The 26,191-nt window shown below is 36.8% G+C and overlaps 1 protein-coding gene across 1 annotated transcript in view; it reads left to right on the top strand.

Annotated features, from left to right (window-relative positions):
• HCN1 (hyperpolarization activated cyclic nucleotide gated potassium channel 1) overlaps positions 1-25,896 on the top strand; it is a 187,365-nt gene extending 161,469 nt beyond the window's left edge. The window contains exons 6-8 of the mRNA XM_015848649.2: positions 7,794-8,034; positions 20,058-20,222; positions 22,046-25,896. Coding sequence (XP_015704135.1) covers positions 7,794-8,034; positions 20,058-20,222; positions 22,046-22,857 — 1,218 coding nt within the window. The 3' untranslated portion in view covers positions 22,858-25,896. The remainder of the gene's footprint in view (positions 1-7,793; positions 8,035-20,057; positions 20,223-22,045) is intronic.
• The last annotated feature ends 295 nt before the right edge of the window (positions 25,897-26,191 follow it).

The raw sequence follows: 26,191 nt of genomic DNA, 5'->3' as shown, positions 1-26,191 counted from the left end.
TCAGTGCAATTGAATAACAGGTGAAAATTATATGCAATCATGAACATATACAGAATACGACTCCTTGAACCCCAGAATAACCACATACATTGCTCAAAAATTAATGCCGTCTATTTATTTCCATGGAAACTACAACATACATGAGGAAAACAATAACACTACTTGATAGAGCAAATTCTCCGCTACAAAACACTATTTTTTCAACACAGTCACCATCAGTAGCAATGCATTTTCTCCAGCCTGTATGACATGCTTGTCGAAATCAGCAGTACTGGAGGTGACCCACTGTTGTTGTCGCAACTGCTGAAACATACCACCCACCTCCTCACTGTGCTCACATCCACTGTTTGGTCTCCATAAAAATACAGCAAGCATCAGTGAATGTTAATGAATGATTTTTTTTCCTCATGAAGAAATTCAGTAATGCACCTTCATGTCATAAACACTTCCATGTCAAATGCATCTGTCAGACTGCCCCTCTGCTGCTTGCTGTTCCACAGCAACAGCATGTAACACAATATTGGAGGAAGGTTCAGCCTCTCCTGTCTACCACCAACTGCCACCTCTGTCTGATGTAGTGTGCCAATATAGTAAAATAGGGAGCATTACCTTCAGAGTTGCCCTCTTATATTCAACATGCTTATACAGCCCCAAATCCTTAAATGTCGTGCATTTTTTATAGCTTTCCTTAATTTATTTGCTTTGCGATTTTCCTTTTGTGTGTCATTTCTGATAGAAAAGGCAGGTCTCTCAACAAGGTAACTTTTTTTTAGTGGTAGGAAAATCAAGGCTGCTTTTATCACCCTTTTAAAGCAGAGTACTAAGAGAGACATTTGGGATGGGGGGGGGGGGGAAAGAATTGTAAAAATAAAGCTTATTTTATTTTATTTTATTGCACAGAATGGACCAAATGAAACTAAGTGTAGCCATAAACACACTTTGTTGGCCTCTACATAGAAAGGACACAGCTTCTGGGTGGAAGTAGTATCACCTATTAGCTCAATTGGATGTTTGGGGAAAAAGAAAACAGTCCATCAGTCATGCATGTTTTCCCAGAACTTTCTCTTTTTTCTACTAACAGCTTTTCCAGTCAGTGTAACTAAAAGCACTTCCTCTATCCGAAAGTTTTTTATAAAGAAAAAAAAGCCTAATGTCATCAGAGAAGTGGGAGACCATTGTGCCCAGTCACATTATCACAGCTGCTTCGGTAGTTGTGACATGACAAGATGTGTTGGAGCAATTGCCCAGAAATACTGAACTCACAAAAATGATAATATTTAAGGACTTAATGACAGTTTGAAAAAAAATGGCCAGAAGAGCCAGTATGAGTAATAAGGCCAACACAACATAAAGTAGCAGGAGCCAGTACAGTCAGCTAGCTAATCTCTAATATAAAGCAGATCACTACACTTCTGATTTAATTCTTGTGTACTGGTCAAGTACTAGACCACTACTTGACCCTGATAAACACTTGGTCCATGTGAGTCTGAATCATTCCTTCTCTTTAACCACTTCAGCCACATAACATTTTCTTAATTTTCTCCTAAGGCTTTCATTTGTTATTAGTGCACAGGTGGGGAAAAAAAAAAAAAAATTGTTATTTCTTCTAATAAAGATACATGGGGCATCATAATTTAGTTCCAGTCACGCTCCAAAGAAATAACTCAAAACATATGTGAAAGATGTTTACCACCACATAAAATGACAACTTTTAATTAGGCATTTTTTAAAATTCATTTTAAAAGACATTACTTTTTCTCCTAGAGCTTTCTGAATTATATAAGGCACTTTCATAATCATTACTGCTTTTTCTCCCTAAGATGATATTTGAAGCAATATACAGGAATCTGAAATTACAGCACTGCTTGTGATTAAGACTCACAGAAATGTATTTTACTTGTTCTGAATGATCTCATATTTAAATAAAAGAACACTTTAAAGAAAAACAAAGCACTTTAAAATGACACATTTCTTTCTCCCTCAGTAATTTTCCACCTTCTAACAGCTTAAATATGGAAAGTTGGTGCTTTAGCATAAACTTTCTTAGAGAACTAATCAACAAAATGAGTGCATCACTAGGATGTAACAGATGAAATTACCACAGCAGGATGTTTTTTGCAGCTATGTTCATACCTTCATTAGGTAACTCAAACTGAAGAGATAAGCTGTGTGTATACATGGGTATAAATAGGTATAGATTATATATCAAGAGAGAAAGGTGCACAGAAGATGGAGACATAAAAAGAAATTTTCCAGAAGTGAAAATCCTGCATCAAGAAGGCGTAAGGTGTTTTGCTTTATTTCCCAAGAAGAGATGGAATATTTTTCTGTTAGGCTCAGCTGGTTCTGCATTGAGGGCTCATGTATTCATGAGTTCTCCTGTGTTTGTATAAGCTCATAAAGTTATGAAAATGCACTATTTATCACTTTCCTTTTTTTCTATATATCACTGAGTCACTGAATGATTGAGGTTGGAAGTAACTTCTTGAGGTCATCTGATCCAACACCCATGCATAAACCAGGACACCTACAGCATGTTGCCCAGGACCACATCTAGACAGCTTTTGAAGGTAGCCTTCTGTTGAAGCTCCTTCCAGCTTGTCCACATCTCTGTTGTGCTGGGAAACCAAGAACTAGACTACTTAGTATGCTGAATAGAGCAGAAAAATCACCACTGTTCACCTGTCAGTACCATGCTTAATGCAGGCAAGAATCATTAGTCTTCTGAAGAGCAAGGATACACTGCTGAGTCACATTCAACTTCGTGTCTAACAGACTCTTAAGTCCTTTTCTGCCATTGTTCTTTCCAGCTGGGTGACAACCAGCCCTACTGATTCCTGGGGGTTCCACCCCTGGAGCAAGACCGTTCACTTTTCCTTGTTGAACTTAGTGAGGTTTTTGTCAGACCACCTCTCCAGTTCTTCCAGTTTCCTCTGGTGAGTTAGCTACTATTTCCAGTCCTATGTCATGCACAAATTTAGTGTGGGTGACCTCTCTTCCTTAGTCCAGGTCATTAATTAAGATGCTAAACAGAACCTGAAGTATTACTGACCACTGCGATACCCTGGTTGTTACTGGCCTCCAACTAGACTTTGCACTATTGAACATCCTTTGGGCCCACCCATTCATCAGGTTTTCAGGGTACCTCACTGTCAGCTCATTTAACCCATTTTCCATTAGCTTCTATGTGAGGATCTTATGGGAGGCAGTGTCAAGGCTAATGTATCCCCTCATCTGGTTCTTTTCCCCCCAAGGTGGGAACCACTTGCCTTGACTTCTGGGACTTACAGTTCCTGAAAGTTGCTGGTAAGGACTGAGACAAAGAAGCATTTGTTATCTCAGCCTTTTCACTGTCTTGGATAACTGGGTCTCCTGTTGTATTTTTTTAAGGAGAGGACCCACATTTTCTTTGTCTTACTTTTGTCACTGAAGCAGAAGTCCTTCTTGTTCCTCTTGATGTCCTGGCCAGACTGAATTCCATGCTTTCCCATTTCCATCTTCTTGACAGTGTCTCTGCATTCCTTCCTGGATACTTGTCCTTGCTTCCACCCTTTGTAGGCATCCTATTTGTATCTGAGTTTGGTCAGGATCTCCTTGTTCATCCATGCATGTCTCCTGAAACAGTTGTATTTGCCTTCTGCTTTGTTGGGATGCATCACTCCTGAACCTGGAGAAGGTGATCCTTGAATACTAGTCAGCTTTCTTGGGTCCCTCTTCTTCCTAGGGCCTTATCCCACTGAGCTCTACCAAACAAATCCTTGAAGAGAACAAAGACTAAGGTTGTGATCTGTGCCCTTCTTGCTGTGCTAAGGACTTTATTTACTTTCTGCCCCACTTCTCAGTTTTTTGTGCTTGACAGCTTTGTCTCTAAGCAGCCTGTTCCCAAGCTCTCACTCTTTCACTTCCTTGATCTCTTTTTCAAAGTCAACCTTCCTGACTCCTTTTTTTCCATTTCTTCTGTGTCCTTTATGTTTCTTCCTGTTCCTCTCATTCTCTTTGATACTGCTCCACCTCATACCATTTTTCTTTCTGCTGATGACTGCTGTTGAACTTTTCACTTTCCAAGCTCCTTCTGCACTTACTGACCAGCTTCAGTATCATTTCAAGACAATATTTGCATCCTTTAATGATTTCCACTCTCTGCCTCCCAGACATGCAAGATGGTTATTCACTTTCAGAAATAGAAAACAAGCAGCAAATCTACTGAAAGGTCCCTGAGCAAAGCAAAAAAAAAAAAAAAAAAAAAAAAAGGTTATTTCCAGTTTTCTGACATCAGCCAAGACAACAGCAAGGCAGTCTCATAGAGAGCAAAGCAGGTAGTCTGGGACTCCACACATGATGCCACCAGAATGCAAGCAGTGGGAGAAGAGAATAACTTAAGAGAATAACTTGCCCTCTCAAGGGAAGCACTGGCTGAAGTTTTTGTAAGAAATAAGGTTCCTTGTTACCTGTTTAGATGAAGGGAACAGGCTTTTCTTCTTTCCTTGGAAAGACAGTCAGGTGGAATCTCTTTTTAGTATTTGTTATGTCACCCAGAATATGCCTTAAGGGGTAGCCTGGGATTGTTCCTTATAGCTCAATAACTCAGCAGGATTCACTGACATCAAATGCCAGTGACATCCGTATGGTAGTTTACATTTTACAGCCCAGCCCTGTTACTTGAGATAGTTTTCACATTCAGACAAACACCACCGTATCTTACATCATTTTTTTCCAGGTATTTTTCTGAGGTTTTTGTTTGTTTGTTTTTCTTTTATTTATTAGTTTAAAAAGGGAGTGTTTTGTTGTTGTTGTTGTTGTTTGTTTGCTTGTTTTTCTTTGGCTTGCTTGTTTTTTAATTCTAATTCTTATGTCATGTGATTAGGTAGCACTGTGCCAGTGTATTGTGTATTCCACTTGTTATACCCTTTTCACTTATGGTGGGTGGAAAACATAGCCAGACTGCTCTTCCTTTTGATATGTCTCCCAGTTGTTGCCAGTCTCAGTGACAGTTTCCTCCCATCTTTTCTAGTTCTCATTCTTGCCATCAATTCTACATTTCAAGTTTCTTACAGCTATTAAAAAAAAAAATAAAATAAAAATCTGTGGTCCATATCCTGTTGTTCTAATCCATTTGATTTATAATTAGTTATGGAGTCAGTACAAGGTGCAGTGTTTCAGGCGTGCTAAAACAGTCAATAGAAAAGAAACTATGGAAATGAGAAGGCACAAGAGAGTCAAAAGTTTGTTGTTCCATTTCCATTCCTCATAAATAATTCGAAGATAAAATGTTCTTGGTGAAATCACAATTAAATCCAGTTGGGGTTTAGTGATTGGCTTCAAAGATGCAGCATCTGAGTTTTCATTCACTCTATCTTTAACCCGGGGGAATCCCCCCTTAATTCGGGGATTCAATCTATATAAAAGGTATATTTATTGTGTATCAAAGTAATGCTGTTGAGACAGAGGTTAAAGAGAATTGACTGTTTGTTAAGAGTCAGTGTTTGTTTGTGCTCAGAAATGCTTCTATTTCCAACTTGCCATTAACATTACCACTGACAATGAGGAAAAGGCTGAAGTTCTCAGTGCCTTAATTATCCTGTTTTTAATGACAAGGCAGATAATTGTCAGGTTATCCTCAGGAAACTCTGTCCCCTGACTGGAAGTCAGGGATGGGGAGCAGAAGAAAGTCCCCACAGTTCAGAAGTGGCAACAGTTCATGCATGGGGCCAGATGGGATCCACCTGAGAGTACTAAGGGAGCTGTCGGAAGTGACTGACGTATTGATTTCCATTATTTACCGGAAATCCCAGTGAGGTCTCAGAGAACTGGAGGCTTGCTAATGTGATGCCCATCTAGATGAAGGACTGGAAGGAGGATCCAGAAATCTACAGGCCTGTCAGCCTGCCCTTGATATCTAGGGAGGTCACGGAAGCAGATCATTTGGAGTGTTATCACACAGCATGTGTAGAACAACAGAGAACCAGGTTCAGCCAGCATGTATTCCTGATGAGCATGTCCTGCCTGATAAGCCTCATCTCCTTCTATGACCAGGTCACCCACTTGTGGGATGAGGGAAAGGCAGTGAATGCAATTTACCCAGACATTAGCAAAGGCTTTGACACTGCCTCCCACAGTATTCTGCTGGAGAAGCTGGAAGCCTATAGATGGACAACTGTACTCCTCATTGAGGAGGCTTGGGATAGAGTGCTAGAAAGTTGTTTGGAGGAAAATGATCTGGGTCTGTTAGCTGACAGTCAGCTGATCATAAGCCAGCAGTGTGCCCAGATGGCCAAGAAGGACAAGGGTATCCTGGTTTATATCAGAAACAGTTTCCAGCAGGAGCAGGGAAGTGATTGTCTCTCTGTGCTATGCACTAGTGAAGTCACTCCACTACCACTGTGTTCAGTTCCGGGCCCTTACATCATGCTCATGTGTCCTGCTTGCTTCAGCAGCCATTCACTTCCCTTCAAAGTGAAATCCCCAGCTCCCTCCCAGATACAAGGGCACTAGTTTGAAGATCCCACTGCAGCTTTGATATCAAAGGATAGGAGTGGGAGGAAAATTATTCTAAACTGTGGACAAGAATATCTGAGCTGCTGCCCAGAAAGTAGGCTGCATGTGGTAGATGAAATATGAAGTAAGATATGAGATGATAGATAGCAGATGCATGGAAAGTTGAAAGAGCAACAAGGGAATGAGAACACTAGTAGGTGGAGAATGTCTCCTTTAAATCACTCATGAAGGCTTTGCATGATATGAAATGCAAGGGGTACTCCACTGCCAAATAACATTTAGCCTTTCAAAGTAGACAGGTGACTGCTGATTACTTATTTATTTTTTCTCTTGTATGCAGATGAATATGCATGTTGTTCTGTCATACATGGGTTGCTAATTCAGTAGCTGTTGCCTGCCTATGCCCCCTTGTGTGTCATAAGGATTGGTTCCAGTTCAATAGACTGTTTAAATCAGTATATCTGACTGTGTTAACCTTCATAACACTAAGTAAGGTCTGCACAAAATAAGTTGAAATCCTACAAGGAATTGTTCATTTCTTTTATTATTATTATTTTTTTCTATTTAAAGCAAGTAGGATATTAATTACTTTTTGGCAATAATACTCTTATGTAGATGTGCTCATAGCTGGCTCTGTAAATATGAATATTCTTGGTGAGAAACAACCTTAAGGCCTGTAGCAGTTTTAGGAAAACAGTAGTCCTTTCCGAATTTAAGGATATGTTGTATATGTATTTCTTTGAACAGTGAAGGGTACAACTATGTGTTCATAAGATGAATTAAATTCTGGGAAAAAAAATAAATAATAAAAAAATCTATTGATTTCAGCGAGCCCTGCAGCTAACTACAGTGTGCATTTATATTTTGAATAGAGTTGTTAAAATCAGAATGATGTTACTGGTATAACAGGGCTAAACTTTCCACTTGCATAACTTTATCACTTAGTATAGCTAATGCAGCAGCTAATCTTGTTGTCAGCTTTTCTGTGTAATTCTTATCTAATTTTTATCTTTCTGCTGTTTTTCCCTGTTAAAAGGCAAGGGAAATAAGATGTGAAACCCACCAGAAGAAGAAAACTTTTTTAGTACAAACCAGAACTGCTTTATTGTTTCCTTCACTTCACTAGAGAGAGATGAATAGTTAATGAAAAGATGAAAAATTAGGCACAGTAGAAGAAACTGAAAATTCCAGTATCTGCATAATTTGTGTTTCTGCGTGTGATCAAAATAGTATTTTTTCAATGCCATTTATAATTTATGTACTGACCATCACTACTGTTATGTTTCCTCTCCATTCAGGAGATTGTCAACTTCAATTGTCGGAAGCTGGTTGCTACAATGCCTCTTTTTGCTAATGCAGACCCAAACTTTGTGACTGCCATGCTAAGCAAACTGCGATTTGAGGTGTTCCAGCCTGGTGATTATATTATCCGAGAAGGTGCTGTGGGTAAAAAGATGTATTTCATTCAGCATGGTGTTGCTGGTGTTATCACCAAATCCAACAAAGAGCTGAAGCTGACAGATGGCTCTTACTTTGGAGGTGAGTAAGAAAAAATGAACTATACCTTTGGAATGAATACACTAGCATAAAACATATTCAGATACGAGACTCATAGAGACATATGAATGTCCTTTGCTGGGAAGTGCACACAAAATACTTTTGAATAATACATGCACACTCTGCTTACTCTTCTAATATAGCTAATATAGCTACTGAAGATACAGAATAACCTTCCTGAGCCTAAGTGATTTTGAATGAAGAGTATCTCTTTAAAAAGGGATAGAAATTTTTAGTCATAAATGTACTTCTGAAAGTTAAAAATAACTGCGAGAGCTACAAAATTTGATGGGATAAAAGACGATTATTATTATGAGACATTTGGCATCCTTCATGAATATTTCAGGCCGTTATTAGAGCTTTTTCACTTTTTTTTTTTTTTTTTTTGCATGCAGAATTGATTAGCCTTCCAGTATAAACAATGAAAAACTGTACTATGTTTGACTAGATAACCATTCAATGGCTGTATATTAATAAAAAATAGACAACAATTTTAATCCAACATAAACTCATTTGGTAATCCTAATGAAAAATAGGTATTCATTTAGATGAAGCCATCTGAATATTCATATTTGAATGAAAGCAGTCTTCTTTTTTTTTTTTTTTTTCCCCCCACATGTAATAATCAGTATGACTTTGTTTTTCTGGTGGCTTTTAGTTGTCTTTGTGCAATGAAATAGGTATCTGCTTCTTAGGTAGAGAAAAGGCTGGTTTCTAGATGCTGATTGAATATTTGCGTGTAGTACTGCTGTTTATGACCATTAGTTAGTTTGTTATCGTATTAAATTTCTGTTGAATTCCTTGAATCATCCCAGAACTGAGCTGAGTCAAAAGCCTTTCAGAAAATGTTGGATTGAAAATCTAAACAGTAGCATTTAGCAGGTGTACAGAACTGGAATGCTTAAAAATGTGATGTGGGCTCAGAGTTGGAACTGGGCTACAGAGTTACTTAACTAATCCCATTTTAGAATAATATCCTAAAGCAACTCCTACTGATCTGGCCAGCAGGTCATGTCACTGTGCAGTAACCTTTGCAAGGTGATTTGTACCAGTATTTGTACAAGCACTTCAGAAAAGCAGTCTTGTGCTTATCCCATGGGCTTAAACCATAAATGCTGAAGACAGGAGATTAAGGAGAAAGAAAAGGTAAATGCTGAGGATGAAGAAACAGAGCAACCTTGGTCGTGGTTTCCTCTATGCTTAGCAGTGCCCCAGTTTATGGAAATGAGTTTGCAAGAACCTACACGCTGAATCTGGCCATAATACTCCTCTGAACCAGCAGAGGATCAGAGGAGATTGCAAATAGAAGTATTTTACATAACTGTCAGCCTGTTGTTGCAGTGCAAATGACTCCTTAGCTCATCCTGTTCATCCGCTACCCTTCTTAGCAGGACTGCAGACAAAAAATAAGATAAATAAAAAATCTGGACACCTTAAGAACTTACTATAGTACATACCAAAACATTTTGTTTCTAGAAACACTCCTGGGATGAGACAAGGGGTGGAAAAAAAAAAAACAAAATCCTCTGATACACTCTTCCCTTTGAAAGAAATACATTTTCCCTGAAAACTGCACCACAATCTGAGCAGAGCCTCCTGACCAACACAAGCACGAAACATATTTCATACAAGAAAAGTAACAAATATCTGTTCAAATCCTAAGACTAATCACCTTCTTTTTCTCCAATGGAGACATGCAAAGTCTGAGATCAAGATACTGTTTAACAAGCTGCACCTTACAACTTTAACTGTATAGCTCCAGATAAGACCTAGTAAATCAGTATAAATATCTGTGCTCTCCAGTGAAGAAAAAACATAGGGGGGCTGTGGGGTATCTGGGATATTTGGGAGGAGTCCCTGGAGAGGCAAGCTCTCCTACAAAACTCATGCAGTTTTTAATTGGCATCCCACCCTAAATTTGGAAAACATCACTTTTTAAAATGCTTTGGTATTGACAAGATTTTATTAGTAGAAAGTTTTATACACCCTGCAATTGCAGGAGAACTAGGAGTTTGTGTGAAAGCCAAGACTTAAAATGAACCAAAGCAGTATCACCAATATTTGTTTAGAAGTTCTACTCAAAAAGAATACACCTGGATATCCATGGCCACAGTAACAAGTAGAGAATTCTGTGGTTTTAGTATGAATAAATGAGACTACATTTCACCTCAGCCTTACATTGATTTGGATGGAAGTGCAGAGTAATGACTCTAGAGAGCCCATCATAGATCTGGACTTTATTACTGTATGCCTTTTATGTCATCTGTGCTCACTGGTTTCTCCTCTCTAATGTAATTAAGTCAAAGACACTAGCCAAGAAGATATTTTGGTTTGTTTGGTGACAGCTGTCAGGAGAGTATTCTACCACTTAACTTCCATTTGTGTGGATAAATATAGTGTTGAACTTTGAATGTAGGAGCACTACTTTGCGTAGCAGAATGCAGGATGTTAGTTTTTGTCCTTCATATCTACTTCAAGTGCCAGTAAGAATTTGCAAATGATGGCTGGTACTATCCTTTTCCGTACTCCACATTTGCATCAGCCCTTCCCACCACTCCATCTCTAATGGAGAACAAAAAGCATGCTTAAGGGAATGCGTGAGAATACAGTTGGCCTTCTGGTCTGCAAGCACATATTGCTGGCGTATGTCCAGCTTTTTATCCACTAGAACCTCAAGTCTTCTCCATGGGGCTGCTGTCAATGAGTTTTTCTCCCAGTCTGTAAACATATCTGGGATTGCCCTGACCCTGGTGCAGCACTTTGCACTTGTCCTTGTAGGATCTCTCCAGGTTCACATGGACCCACTTTTAAAGCCTGTCCAGGTCCCTCTGGATATTGATGGTGTTGTGATTGTTAAATTATTATTATTATTATTTTGTCATTTGGCCAATGATTTTATGTATCTACAGTTAGCAATCATGAAAATATAAGTCAGGCATACAACAGTGGTTTATGAGACACCCTGGATGATTTTTTATGTCTCAGTACATATTTGAGTTTCTTTTCATTAACTTCCTAGTATTTCAAACATAACCGTGCTTTGTGCTATAATACTGACAGCAAATAGTAGGGGGAAAATTGCCAGGTTTCCTGCTGAACTTTTTCCTCTAGGTACCCGGTGTCTGTATTAGAAATTGCTCAAAGACCTTAAGGACCCCTTTTGTGTTGGGAAGTGTTGAGGGATTGTTTATTTACTTTATACACACACACACATATATATATATATATTTTTAAATGAGCATTAAGAGGTTGTTTATTTCTTCCTCACTAGGCATATAAATAAGGATGTTAAAAAATAAGGATTTTTAAATCTTTACAAGCAAGGCACAAAAATATGAGTAAAGAACATATAGAGAAGCATAGGTTATCATTTACTAAGTCTTTATATAGCAGTAATAATATTTTAGTGTATCTAATTACCCTAATGTGAACCTAGTTCATATTATAACAATATATGGTGTCATAAGATGTTGTAATACCCCTAATGCAAGTGAATTCTGACTTTTGGTGGAGGAAATCATATTACAGTCACTCTATACTAATCATATGTTCATGATTTACAAAGGTGCCATGATTAATAACAACAAACGTGAGTATAATAGATGAAAGAGAAGTCTATTGTAATAAAAGAGCACATTTCCCACAGTTCCCTTTGTTTTGCTCAGTCAGTTGTGGATGTGGCTGCTAGGGCTCTTTTAGCCAACACAGTGAGATCTGGCTCTGTGAAGTGTCCTTACCTACAGGAAAAAATGCCTTTTCTGCCCTGATATCTAGTTATCCTCCGCTTCTCTGTGCATCCCTTCCTCTGGTCCGGGAATCTGCTGGTGTTCACTGCAAGCTGCTGCTGGGAAGCAAAGTAAAAAGGGAACATTTTTCTATTTTACAACTCATACTGTTACCCCTGCAAACATGCTGATGTCTGGGAGTGGTTTCATGATGACTCCTCCAGTTGCCAGTTCATACAGTCTGAGTTACTCAGGGCATGCTGTCCTGACCACCTAAGCATGTACTGAACCTCATTTGTGTTTAAGTGCTGTGTCAGACTGGGGCTGACATGCCTATAAAGAGTAAAAACTGTGAATAAATTCACTACTAACCAAACAGTACTGATCCCCAGCAGAAACTACTGAAAGAGCCTTTCTGGGAACTTATTCCAGATGCTTCTGTTCCTTCTTTTGTTTGCTTGCTCCTCACTGTGGTCCTGTTCTCCTTGCTGAAGGTACTGGCAAAGGGGCTGGCAACCTCAAAGGACAAAAGATAAGCCTTGTGTCTCTGCTATGTTTTTCCTCTTCCATCTGTTTTCCCACCTGTGTTTATACAGGCTTTCCTTCATTCAGCAGCCCCGACGTATGTTCCAGGAAATTATAACTCAATTTTTCTGTTTTTAACAGATATTGTGTTAAAGCTGAAGGAATGCCAGTCTTGCTAGGGAAATCCAAACTGAGTGTGTAGGATGTGTAGGATATATTTTTATCATTTACGTTAGACTGGGGCCCCCATGGAGATTTTTGTTGTGTTTGTAGTTGGAGGGAGTTTCCTAATTCCAGTAGATGTGTGTGCAATAATTCATGTACCAGTTTGAGGGGGGTCTCTTGTGATTCCCTCTCCCTGCTGTTTTTCTTTTTTTATCCCCATTGAGGATCTCAGTGGTATCGTGCCACTTAGAGTCATCAATAAGTCAATTTGTAGACTAACTAAAGCTCATATTACTTTAAAAGTTTGGTTTTTGTCTTTCAGGGGTTTTTTTTTGTTGTTTTTTTGTTTTTTTGTTTTTTTTTTTTCCTATGAGATTCCAGATTTGTAAAATGTGAGGAAATACACAGGATTCTACATTTTTGATACATGCTGATCTATGGTATTTTTATGAGAGTTGCTCTATGTAAAGTTCCATACGTAGTGCTGTTACTGCTTGCATTGTGGTAAGAGACAGATGAATGCATTTTGTTTTCTTTAGTCAAGGACACATATACATAAATTCCAAATACCGTTGTTCATTTAGCAAAATCACATATAAAGTTGATTTAATCCCCATCTTCACAGAATTTTGAGACATCTATGGGATTGTGGGTTTTTTTTATTATTATTCTGTAGCACTGTTTTCTCATACCTCATATTTTTACGTGTTTCATTTTGCCTCAGTTATTTAGTAGCATTTTAATAGTTACGCTTTCAAGCTTTAGATTCTAATAAATTGTATCTTGCATTTGCTTCAGCTTCTGGAAGTCCAATTAAACAGAACTACTTCGACCTACCTATTATTTTTGGATCTTTTTCCCATTTCAGAACAGCAATTGTCAGTATATTTTAGACCAGTGCAGTGGAAAATAATACCTTGGAAAATGTTGAGTCACTTTAGATTACATTTTGTCACTTCTTTCCTTTTGAGCACACTCTAGGTACTTCCTTTGGATGGACAACTTTTAAGGATTGGCAGTATTGTATTGATTATATATAGAGAAAATGCTGTTCAACTGCCTGACTGCTCACTGCTTTAGTTTATTTATACCCAAACGACATGACATGATGGAATTTTATATTTTGCAAAAATACCGTAGATGGCTACTTGTTATTCAAGATAATGGTGAATTACAGCTGTTTGGATTTATATGCCAATCCAGCGTCTCACTGAAAGTACGTAATTAATTGTAAGTAGCCTCCCTGATGTACTTGCCACATTCAAAGTACATAAATAAAAGCTTAAAGATCCCCATACCAATTCATGTGTAAAATACTTTTAGGTAAACAGTAAGGACCATTTTTCTAACACTCGTACTTGCAAGATGCCATAGAAATGAAATACCCTTATTAGCACAAACCAGTTTGCCATTTTGAAGATACGATTTTCTCATGGTGAAGTGTAACACCTTGTACTACACATCAGGTTGTTCTTTTGACACCATAATTAATATAGAGAATACCATGCAGATGGAAGAATTTCTCACTGTTTAAACACAGTACTGTTTTAAAAAGTCTAAGGCAATTTTTAAAAATGCTAGAGGCTTTTTAAAGAAGTTAGAAAAAAAAAACAACTTGCTCTGAAATCCTATTAGAAAGTAGATTTGGTTTTAGTTTAATTAATTAGCAGTAAATCGAATGTATACTTAATAGTATTATTAAAAAAAAAAATAATTAATAGAACCTCCAGAATCTAAATAACTTAGGTTTGAACTCAAATATAGTTCTTATTCATGAATAGTTTAACTAATTTCTAATTTAGTATTTATAAGTAAGAAAAATAGCCCACTCAAAATGTCACATCAGCATACACTGGAAATTTGAAGTGACAAACACAGATAAACCAAATGATAATTTTGCGAGTACCTTCACTTTTGCACAGTATCATCTAACCTAAATATATGAGTTTAGATTAAATATTTAATCTAAATATTTAATTTGAAACTGACAGACTCTGATCATTTGTTTAATAATTCAAACAGAAAAAAAAAAAAGTGCAACATTTTTATAGACCACTAAAATTCAGCTAATATAGTTTAATTAGCAACTGTAGTTGTTTGTCAAACCCAAGATGGCAAGAGCCATGCAGTGAATACATAAGGAATTAACTGAGTTTTTTCAAGACCTAACAGGGCTCCGAACAAAAGGTATAAAATGAGTAGAACAAAGCCACTTTTCTACTTTGACCCAACCAGTATAAGAACTAAATATTTAGGGACATCTTTAAATCTAAGTTTGTTGTCGTTTGCTCGATTTTAAATATTTAAAAAAAAAAAAAAAAAAAAAAAAGCCAGAAAAAGCAGGAGGTTTTACGAGATAATAACTAGCATATCTTAGACTCTCTTGGTAGAAAGAACACTTTTCTAAAATGGAATAGGACTCTGTGGATATCCTGTTATAAATAATAGTGAACACAAAGTAGAGACTTGTATTTCTATTTTACGTAATGTTCCTAAGCTTCTTTTCTATCAAACAGAGCTTTTTCCAAAGACTGAGCTGAGAAAGTAGGCAAGATGAAAGAAATGTTGCTGTCTCTGTTTTCTCTAATCATGAACCTCAACCACAGCTATTTGCTGCAACTGCAGAGAAAAAGTAAAAGGCAGGCCAGGATGCAACATAAAGTGGCTGTCTGGGGAGATGGCACGCCACTTATTTTGGAGACAACTGTATTTTAACCCTGTATGTTTGTCTGTCTTTCTTGATGTAAAAGTAATCATGCAAATTATATTGAAATATGCTTATTGGTGTATCAGTTTTTAGCTGACAGTAAATACAAGGACTTAAAAATCAAGTTATGTACCTTTTTTTTTGTTTGTTTTTGTTTTTAAATTACAAGTCATTAGACACTGCCTAAGATGGGTTGACTTACAGCACCCAAGCCCAACTTCAAATTAAATATATGCTTAGAATGTTTTTGCTATATCAACATTTACTTTTACCACAGTAGATAGCATTTTAAAGCTTCCGCCGGTTTGCTTAACTGAATAGCATATTATCAAACTGGTTTTATCAGGACTACTATAAAGTAGTGTATTAAGCCTTATTCAAGGAAGTGGACTGATGCAGAACAGGAGTTGTTGGAAGAATTGTTTATCCAAGTGTGACCTGAACCTTTTCCATTCCATCCACTCTTGGATTTGGGGGATATCACTCACGACTCCCCAGGCAGTCTTGATTAGGCAAAACTTATCTTACAAAATAAGTCCATTGGCTAATTTCTGGTCAAGAACTGTTGGTTTTAGTGCTTTGTGAAAGAGTTACTGCTTTCAAATGGCTTTGATTTTCTGTCTTTCTTCTGCTGCTGAAAGTTGCCAGATGGTCTGAATAGCTGCTTACCTATTTCCACAGCAACATATCTGCCTGCTACATGATGAAACAAGCTTCCTGCTGAGGAAATGAAGCAAGAGTCAGCTGTCCTCAGCTGGAAGGACACTTCATTAGATCCTGCAATGTTGAATCTTACAGACAATAGGAAATCTTTTATGGCTTTGGAAATGGGCAAAGCTCTTAATAAGCTTATGTAGTTTAAACGTACATAGAAACTGCTAATTTTTTTAAATTTATTTTTAATTTATTTTTATATATTTTTACATACTAGTCAACTAATCTTTTTATTTCCACAAAAAAAAAAAAAAATTTGTACCTTGTAAAGGGAACTTTTGCTCTAATTCTGATATTTCTGTCCTTGCAAAAGCTGTGCATATGATATTAATTCATTGTAATGTTTCATTTTCTACATATTACTGTATACCGTTCTAGAGTAAGAAATGTGTTCCTTGGAGATAGGATTAGCTTAGTATCCTGTAATGAATGAGCGGAGAATTTGATTCATAACTGTTTGCTTTTTCAGCACATCTTATCTGTTTGTGGTCACATTTTTCTACAAGGCAACTTTAGATTGTTATTTGGATTTCTGAAGTTTACTTCCAATCTCTAATCAAATCTTAAGGTGGATAAAAAGTTCATTAGTTATGTGTGGAGTATAATCTTTATAGAAAATGGAGTGACTGTTAATGGATAAGTGCCCAGCTGTCAGCTAAGCTGTACTGCTTGCCAGAGGGAAAAGAAAAAACAAAACATTTCTTAGATCTGTCTACAGAAACAGGGAATCATTGTTAGAGTAACTCATCCATGTAGTTATCCAGTAAAGACTAAGAATTACAACATCACAAATAATGCTTGGAGTGATGTGCGCCTGCAATAAAAAAAGAAATAAAAAGTTAAGGAATCTCATAGCAACAGGAGAATTCAAAAAGTGAACACAGTTTTTCTGTTGAAATATTGCTGTGCATGAGCATAACAGCTATGTTGTTAATGAGTTCTTATTGCTACACTTATAGTCTTTGGAATTCGGTTGGCTTCAAACTTCAATCGTTGAAGTTTTTTTTTCTGTTGATGCCTTGACAGCAGAAAATGCTTGGTAACTGAGCCCTTATCTATATTATTTTCAGAGCAGCATTGATCTGTGGGACAGATCTGATGTAAGCAGAAGACAAATTGTGATTTTTGCAGATAAATTAGGTGATTTTTATTCAATATTATCCATATAAAATGAATGTTTTTTGCATTGTTTGGTGTTTTCAAATAGTTATCTTTTATTAGTACAATAATTGACATTTGTTTTAGACTTTTCTAGGGAACACCTGTCAAAAAAGATTAAGTAATTAGAGTAAATCTTGAATTAAGAGTTTAATTACAGGTTCACTGTAGCCTAATATAAAATTATTAATGGGAATTAAAGACATTTTTAAATTTGGAAAGGAAAGATAGAAGTATTTGGTGCTTTTAAAATGTCAGCATGAGGGCAATGCACCATGCCAACCGCAGGTAGGAAAATTAGTCACTAATATTCTGCAAGCACTTTCTTTTTATGTTAATAAAAAACCTTGTTTGTCCAAACTGAAAATAGTCTGTGCCCTTTGTGTTTTCCTGCACACTCCTGTGCTATTGTTTGTTTTTCATAGTCCATTTAAATCAATTGAATGTCAACGAGAGCATAATTGGTGAGGGCACCTGGTGTTCTCAATGCCACTAAGGTAATCATAAGTATACCCTGCACATTTTCATCATTTTTTCCTATTGTAGATTACAGTTAATCAGTTAATTCATATATATATGATACATATATATATGTACACACAAGGTATCCAGGATGTACCTATATTTATATATATGTATAAATATGTATATATGTATGTACATATCCTGGATGTATTCATTACTTTTTTCTTCTCTTCTCTTGAAGTCTACAGTTGATTTTATATACATATACATATGTATAAAGTTTTTTATTTATCTAAAAGAAGTATTTGTCAGGAATAGCCTTTTCAGACTTCATGATATTCCTCATATATTTTCTGTCCCATCCTTTCATACTATATCTAAATAGAAGACTTTACTATTGATATCAACAGCCTTCCAAAGAGATGCTCTTAAACCAGTAGTTGTGGCTTGACACAGGATTTTCAGACTGAAATGTATAATTTACATAGTGGTTAGTTCCAATCTTCTTATTTGATAAGAGTAATGAAGGAGGAAAAATGGACAAAAAATAAATAAAAATTATTGCAATATCTTCCATGGTCTTCTGGATGAGACCTAAAAAGTGTCTTAGGAAAAAGAGTGGGCATTCACTGCATTTAACTTCTCCTGTTGGGCAAAATGTCCTTCTCATTCTTTTAACTAAAATGCAGTGGGTGCAATCAAAGGAGAAGGGGTCAGGATGACCTGGGGGATGAAAGAAGGAACAACTGACTTCTCTGTGACCTGCCTGGCTCTTTACAGTAAACAGTCAGTTTTCATGGGTAACAGGTCTTGTGAGGGACATTGGGTTGAGACACTTACAATACTCATTAGTCTGTAAATTCTCCCCAGAGCCATAAAGATTCAAGTACAGTTTATTCTAGTACTGAATGCAATTTAATGTACTTTGATTTATCCACTACTATTTAAGCTTTTTAGCTCCTAAGCCTTCAGGGTTAGGTAGCATGTGGAAATTCTTCGGCAAAAAGTATCAGAACAAAAACCATCAGTGTTCTTTACATTTTATTTTAATTTAAAAAAAAATATGTATTCTGTTAAAGTCATAGATTAAAAGAAGGAACTGTACTAGCACTCTATGGGTTTGAAGTGAATACTACAGAATTCCTAGATGTAGCTAAGGAAAAAATATTTGTATTTCCACATTTCGTTCAGAATGATCACTTTTGTTAGATACAAGAATTTGGTAGAAGACTGTTTCTAGTCCACTTCCAGTATTTAAATACGAACTCAGTGATATTAAGTTCTAGAACTGCGTAGGAAAACTTACCTCCCACTCTACTGGATACCTAGAATTCAGAATTTTTCTAAGTGCTTTCTCATTTGCAAAAAAAAGAAAATTTAAACATTTATTTTTGCAACTGACTTTTGAATTTTGTTTTGTACTTTAAAAAAGTCCAAATAGTTTTCCAGTAGTTTCCAAACTCTTTTTAAATTTTATGTCTTCTGAGAACAGCCTTAGTTTTATCTGAATATGAAAAATCTTTTCTACCTGAATCTTGTGTTTTATCTTGTGTTATGTATTCTATAGGTAATGGTAAACCTCGTGTAAACTTGTCTAAAGCAAAATTTAATTGAAAGGAGTGGTGAAGGTATAGGAAAGAATGACAATATATGCATTTTAAAAGAGAGATATCTTAAATCCCTTTAATTTGACAACTTTACAAACATAAGAATTTAAGTAATGTCTGAATATTGAGCTCTTCTGCTGGGAACATTCCATGAGATCGATATATGCATCTATCTTATTCTTCTCTGTGTGTTTTTCTGTTGCTGTCCTTTCACACTGACTTTGGTCTTTATCCAGTAACTCTTTTCCTGTGGATTCAAGAATCAACAGTTTTAAGACATGTAGTGTTTTGGTTTTTTTTAAGACTGCATTTGGTTTTGGTCCCACTCATTCCAGAATAGTAAATTCCTGCTGGAGAAACTCTCAGAGAAAGCCCCCCAGACTAATCAAATTATGTAATCATTAAGGGGTTCAACTGCTAGCAAAATGAGGGGAAAAAATATGCTAAAATTTTTAGTTTTGGCTCCCAAACTGTCTATGACATAGAACTCAGCAGAACAGAAATCATTTTCATGCTTGAAACACTTTTTTTCTTAGAGTAGTTCTTGTGTTCAAGAATCATGTATTAAAATAGTATAGAAAAACTGCTGAATAAGTAAAATAATCAGTATTGTGTTAGCTGGATATATGTATTTTATAAATCAATAGAATCACTTGGGTTAATTGAGCTGGTAAACTGACAGCTGATGAATTGTTTCTTACAAGTAGAAGCCTGATAAAATCTGAGCTGAGAAACACAGCTCTTAAAAGAAATCAGTTATTTCTACAGAGTAGCAGAGACAGAATCAAATACTTTTAAAACTGCCTATGCAACCTTGCATAAACAGCAATAGAAAAATTTCCTCTGAGTACTTGTTTGCACTGACTCACTTCCTAGCTGTTAAGTAACACATGATTCACTAACTTGTTTCCTGTGTGTAATAAATTTTTCTCTCTCCAGAGATTTGCCTCTTGACCAAGGGCCGTCGAACTGCCAGCGTTCGAGCAGACACCTACTGCCGCCTCTATTCCCTCTCAGTGGACAACTTCAATGAGGTTCTGGAAGAGTATCCCATGATGAGAAGGGCCTTTGAAACAGTGGCAATTGATAGACTCGACAGGATAGGTATCATAGTTTTTTCTAAACTTCATATTCTTAAAATACTTCTAGCATTTCGTCCTTGAGTTGAAGGATAAAGTGCCCAGCTTAAACCTTTGTTAAAAATTTCATTTCTGTTACATGGAAGTAAATGTTCTGGTGATCTATATATAAATAAGATGTGTCCAAAAAAGTAGTTCTGCCAGCCCACTTTTAAATAATATGATACTATGAATTTTTGAGATCCCTGGTGCTTCTGTGAGAATTACTTTGTATAGTTTAATTATCATTAGTATTATTTATTAAGCCTATGTATTTCTTCTGCTGCTCTCAGCAATTCAAGGGGTTTATGCAATTTGGTGAGCCACACATGACATTTTCCTACATAAATAGTTTAGAGATAGCATCTATGATGAGAAAAGCTGAAGTCTCTCAGTGCTCTCAAAACCTGTGTTTATTGAAGTGAGCTAATCCTTTGCAGCAGGGCTCTCATTTTCCTCACAACATGGGCACTGTTAGCATTGATGACTGCACACTGACATTACTCAGATCTGCTTGCAATCAGAAAAGCAGGCCAAGGATATTCGAGTGAAAGGCAGAATGATATGGCAGATTATCAAAATAAGAGTGTTGCTGTTGTGCAACTAGCTATTCTGGATCTCTCTACTAGGAGATGTTAGATAAAATATATGGCTTTAGGTAGAGAGAAATGCACTCTGATCATCTTTATTGACACTGATTTTAAAATGCAACTATACATAAAATATCTTTTATCCTGTTTTTGATGTTGTTTCCCTAACTTGACAAGAAAATGCCAGCATAAAAATTTCCCCATAGACAGATAAGTCTTCAGTTTCTTCAAAGGGAATACAGAAAGACTTGCAAAGCATTGTCACTGTGCTGTCTTTTCTAAGCTGAAATGGGATTTGGATGAAAACGTATTTGTGTTTTCCATATTACAGCAGGAGTAAAGAAATGAAATACATGTACGGGTTTATAATATTGAAGAGATCTATTTTATAGTTTTGGATTACGCAGTATATTAATTTATCTTGTCAAGAATTTTCAAACTCTTAACAATTTGTCTTCCAGTGGTCTGTGGAAGTTCAGTCCTACTCCTAAGTAATATGTGCCTAAATAATGCTAGTATTAAAAGGCAGTCTGCTCTTGTAGCGGTGGTCCAGTCTGAAGTGCTACGTTTACAACACAGTCTACACAACATAAAATATAAAATGCAGACTGCCTTATCTAAAACAGAGACAACTCAGTGCAGTTGTATGCCTCTGTATCTGATGACAGAAAATTGTGTCTGCATCTTGCAGACACTGAGTGCATCAAGGAAACATGAGGATAAGAGAGGAGATCAGTATGCCACATATAGCTTGTTTGGGTAAGCAGGTACGGTGAGCTCATAATAGTTCACACACATAAGAAAAGATTATTTCTTATATACAAATGGTCAATAATTACTAATGTCTAATAATTAGTTCCAGGGAATGTACTAAAAGGCAGACGTGTTTATAACTTATGTAACAGTTAAGTGGAAATTAGGGCAGTTTTGCAATGAGAAAGATGTTACGTATGCAGAGCCTGGTGGCTTTTTCCACCCTGTTGTTCAGTAAATTACCATGGTTACGTTTTCAGAGTAATTGTAATAATGGCAATGCACTGCAAGTGAAGGGGCACAGAAAGTTCAGGTGTCTGAACGTGCTGTGTTATTATAGCATGCAGTTCTGGAGCAGAGTGAGGGAGTGAAGGCCACAGGCAGTTACAATGCTGATGTGCCCATCAAGGATGGAAACCAAAGTGCAAAGTGTCAAGCTGGCTAAGTATTTTGCTTGTCTGTGCAGGGAAAAAGAACTCCATCCTCTTGCAGAAGTTCCAGAAGGACCTCAATACAGGGGTATTCAACAACCAGGAGAACGAGATCCTGAAGCAGATTGTCAAGCATGACAGGGAGATGGTACAGACCATCGCCCCAGTGAGCTTGCAGCAGATGCCCGCGCTGAACTCCAGCAGCTCCACCACCTCCTCATCGCGCGTCAGGACGCAGTCCCCTCCTGTTTACACCGCTGGCAGCCTGTCCCATGGAAACCTGCACTCCCCATCACCCAGCACGCAGACACCCCAGCAAGCCGTTATTCTCTCGCCCTGCTCCTACACCACTGCCGTCTGCAGCCCACCAGTACAGAGCCCCCTGGCTGGCCGAACTTTCCAGTATGCCTCACCTACAGCCTCGCAGCTCTCTCTCATGCAGCAGCAGGCTCAGGCACCCCAGCTGCCACCGGGCACTGCACCCAAGAATGAGGTCCACAAGAGCACCCAGGCCCTCCACAACACCAACCTGAGTAGGGAGGTGCGTCCCCTCTCTGCTTCGCAGCCCTCCCTGCCTCACGAGATCTCCACCCTGATTGCCAGGCCTCACCCCACTGTGGGGGAGTCCCTGGCCTCTCTTCCGCAGCCGGCCCCCGGCACCAGCGCACCTCCAGCCAGCCGGGCCACCGTGCCACAGCGGGTCTCTCTCTTCCGACAGATGTCCTCGGGAGCCATCCCCCCAAACCGGGGGGCCGTGCCGCCCGCAGCCCCCTTGCCAAGGGATTCTTCTGCAGTCTTAAGCACAGAGCCCGAGGGAGACAAGCCACGGTTTGCTTCAAACTTATGATCCCTGGTGACTGCAAGAAGCAGACTTGCGACAAACTGAGAGCGGTCCCAGGAACTGTTCTAGCCTGTTTCCTCATGTACCCCAGCATTCTACTATGAGAAAAATACTTTAGAAAGCTTTGCCCTACATAACGAATGTAACATTTATATATATATATGATATATATATATATCCAAAAAAAGGGATTAAGAAAACTCATTTGAATTCATGTCTTCCTTTCTTGCAACCATTAAAGAAATCTAAAATCAGCTGTAAAATTATTTATTTTTAATGTGTAAACTTCAAAACCAATCTAACAGATTTCTCTGTTCATGAAAATTCTTGTTTCCATGGGAAAACTGTCAACACAGTAACAAACTTCAAACAAGCATAATACAAATAACCTAACTAAAACATAGCACTGACTGAGTGGTATTCTGAAACTGTTGTTATTACGTTTGTTCACACATACTGTTAATAATTTCCCGTGAAGAGTTCCGTTGTTGTTTCCCATCACGTCTCCCATTTTATCACTTTCCATTCAGAATTAGATTGACAAATTAAGGCAGACACTAGCGCTCCTCTGGATAGGTTGTAGCCTCACACCATGACAACCCTTCTGTTGTTTCAGAAAACTGGGTGGACTTCCTTCTCCACATTGCAAAAGACTTTTACAAAGACTGTTGCCACTGTAAATACCTTTCTAGACCTGAACAAAAATAGCTAATGTGTGGTGTACCATTGCAAGGTCTTTGTTTAGGAATTTAGGTTCAACTCTTCACTTCGAAATTTACCGTTTTAAAATTTGTTAAAGCTAAGTGCAACACAACTGTTGAATTGTAATGCAATGGCTTAAAACCTACGATGTTACTTTTACATGCAATGTTTTATGCAAAATTGTACGCTTGATCCTGCAAACCGCTTGTATTTCACCAGTACCATCACTTTTCTTCTCCTTGCCCTAAATAGCAACCCCAAATATTCCATGCATGCTTTGGAAAAAATAAAAAAAAATAATAAAAAAAAATTTAAAAAGACAAAAAATAAAAATAAAAATAGGTTCAGTCAGCCATTGTAGGAAAAGGCTTTATGGTATCTTAGAAAATAATAACCATTCATTGATTGTGTCTACATTAAAATTCCTATAATGCTGACTTTGAATCTCTGGTTTAAGTCTAGAAGTGAGATTTTTCATTAAAATAATTATTTGTAAACCACAGCTTGATTTAGGCTTTCAGGTGCTTTCTGTGTCTTCACTGTAGTTTTGTAGTTGACTGTGGTGTTAATTTAAAACAAAAATAAATATAATATAGCATCAAGTCTGTCTGGAAATGCACGATTTGCTCTTTGTATATTGTAATTAAATGGATAGTATATCCTAAGGCATGTAGTGTCAAACATAGCCCATAGGTACAAGGTTTATTATTTTTTATGTCTTCAAAACAGAAAGGAGATGGTAACAGAAAGCAGGGTTAAAGCATACTGTTTTGTGAATGTTTTGTTTTGTTTGCTCAAATCTTCATGTTATCTTATCCACACACACAAAAAAAAAAGTTATTTCGTAATCATTTGTGCCTGATTTACACACATTAAATAGAAATTGAAATTACGTGTGTCATATTTTAACTCATTGAATATCAGCATTATAGATATGATGTAAGCATACATTTTGATCCTGAAAACTCAGCTGACCCATGTTAAGGATGTGAATTCTTCTTTTCCCAGTAATGCTGAGTTTAACAATGCATGGAAAAATTAAATAACATCACAAACTACGTAATGCAGTGAATCCAGATGTACTTGAGAGCCAAGTAAATACTCTAAAGCTAACAGAGCTTGAACCCATGCTGCCTGTTAAGCCTTTTACAAAAATGGTACATTAAATAAAATTCAAAACATATATATTTTTCCAGTTTTTGCTGACTCCCACTCACCAATAAAAACAATGTAATTAACCCATTAACATGCTGCTGCCATTAATCCAAGTGGCCCAGTGTAGTCTATGAGGAAGCGATCGTTTAAATGTTTTTGGAACATTATGGATACGCTGCAAGACCATTTATTTCTCAATACAATACCCCCTATATTATTTTAATGCTAACAAATTCTGTCAAGTAAGATCATATCCTGATCTTAAAAACTCTTTAAGGTTTACATTTAATAGGAGAAATGGGGTTATTAGCAAAATATTTTTATATATATTTTTATTTTATTTTAAGCACTATGAAGAAATATTAATTCACATGGTCTTTCAGTGAAACCATAAATAATTTTTAATGACTTTGTAATAGAGTGGACAATATCTAGGCTTTGTATGTTAATTCAAAAATAAATGGTACAGGGTATAAAATTATATACGTATATATATAATGTATGTATGAATGTATATATATTTAGATTAAGAACCAAATGACTCACATTCCTGTAATATAAAGGTCCATTGCTAGTTTCTGAACTGACCTATTTTCTCTGTACATAAGTAAGCCCATAAGTATGAAATCTTACATCTGTACAGGATGAAATGTATTAACGAAAAAGGTTGGATCTTACTGCTGCTGAGAAGACTATAGATCTGATTCTTACAATAACTATCATTGGGGATGAATTAGATATTTTTTCTTTTGTCTTTGCTCAAAGCCATAAATAAATATATATAAAAGATTATTAATAAATTGAAGAAGATTTAAAAAATACAACCATGAATATTTCCTTTTGTTCCGATATGTTTATAATTTAGCAAGTTTTGCTTTATCATGGAAGAATTTATAACTTTTGCTTTACTACTTGCTTTTCCCATTTCTCTGTTCTTAGCCTCAGAATTGATGTGCACCAAATATGGGGAGGTGTGGAAAAATACAGTAATTATGTCCACTGTAGGTAAATACTAGAAATGTGAAGACATACATGATGTACTCAGTCAGTACCTAAGCAATATTGCCTTGGTAGATTAGAGGAACTAATTGTGCTAAAAAGCATTATCTGCACAAAACTATTGTTTGAGCATTTACCACTAAACTGTAACATTACTTCACTTATAATTAATAAACTGAGTGAACTCAAGCTTACTTGTATATAAAATTGAAACTACATCAATAGAGAATCTCAAGTTATTACTGTAACTTACAAAAACTGTAATCTTTCACACTTTCACTTTTCACTTTTATCTTTCTATCTATGCCTGTCCTAAATAATACAGCTTTGATTTTTTTTAATAAAACTTAGGATTTTTAAGGGTGATTTGTGTTAACTGCACTGTAGGTGACTGCAGGTGAAGAAAAAGAATCCATCCAAGACGTCATATTTTTCTGTAGTAACTTCAGTAGGAGTAATTTAACGTTAAGTTGAATTACTGTGC

The sequence above is a fragment of the Coturnix japonica genome, chromosome Z, assembly GCF_001577835.2.
Source record: "Coturnix japonica isolate 7356 chromosome Z, Coturnix japonica 2.1, whole genome shotgun sequence".
NCBI classification, from domain to species: Eukaryota; Metazoa; Chordata; class Aves; order Galliformes; family Phasianidae; genus Coturnix; species Coturnix japonica.
The sequence above is the reverse complement of the archived record's forward strand: the minus strand, read 5'-3'. Positions and strand labels throughout refer to the sequence as shown.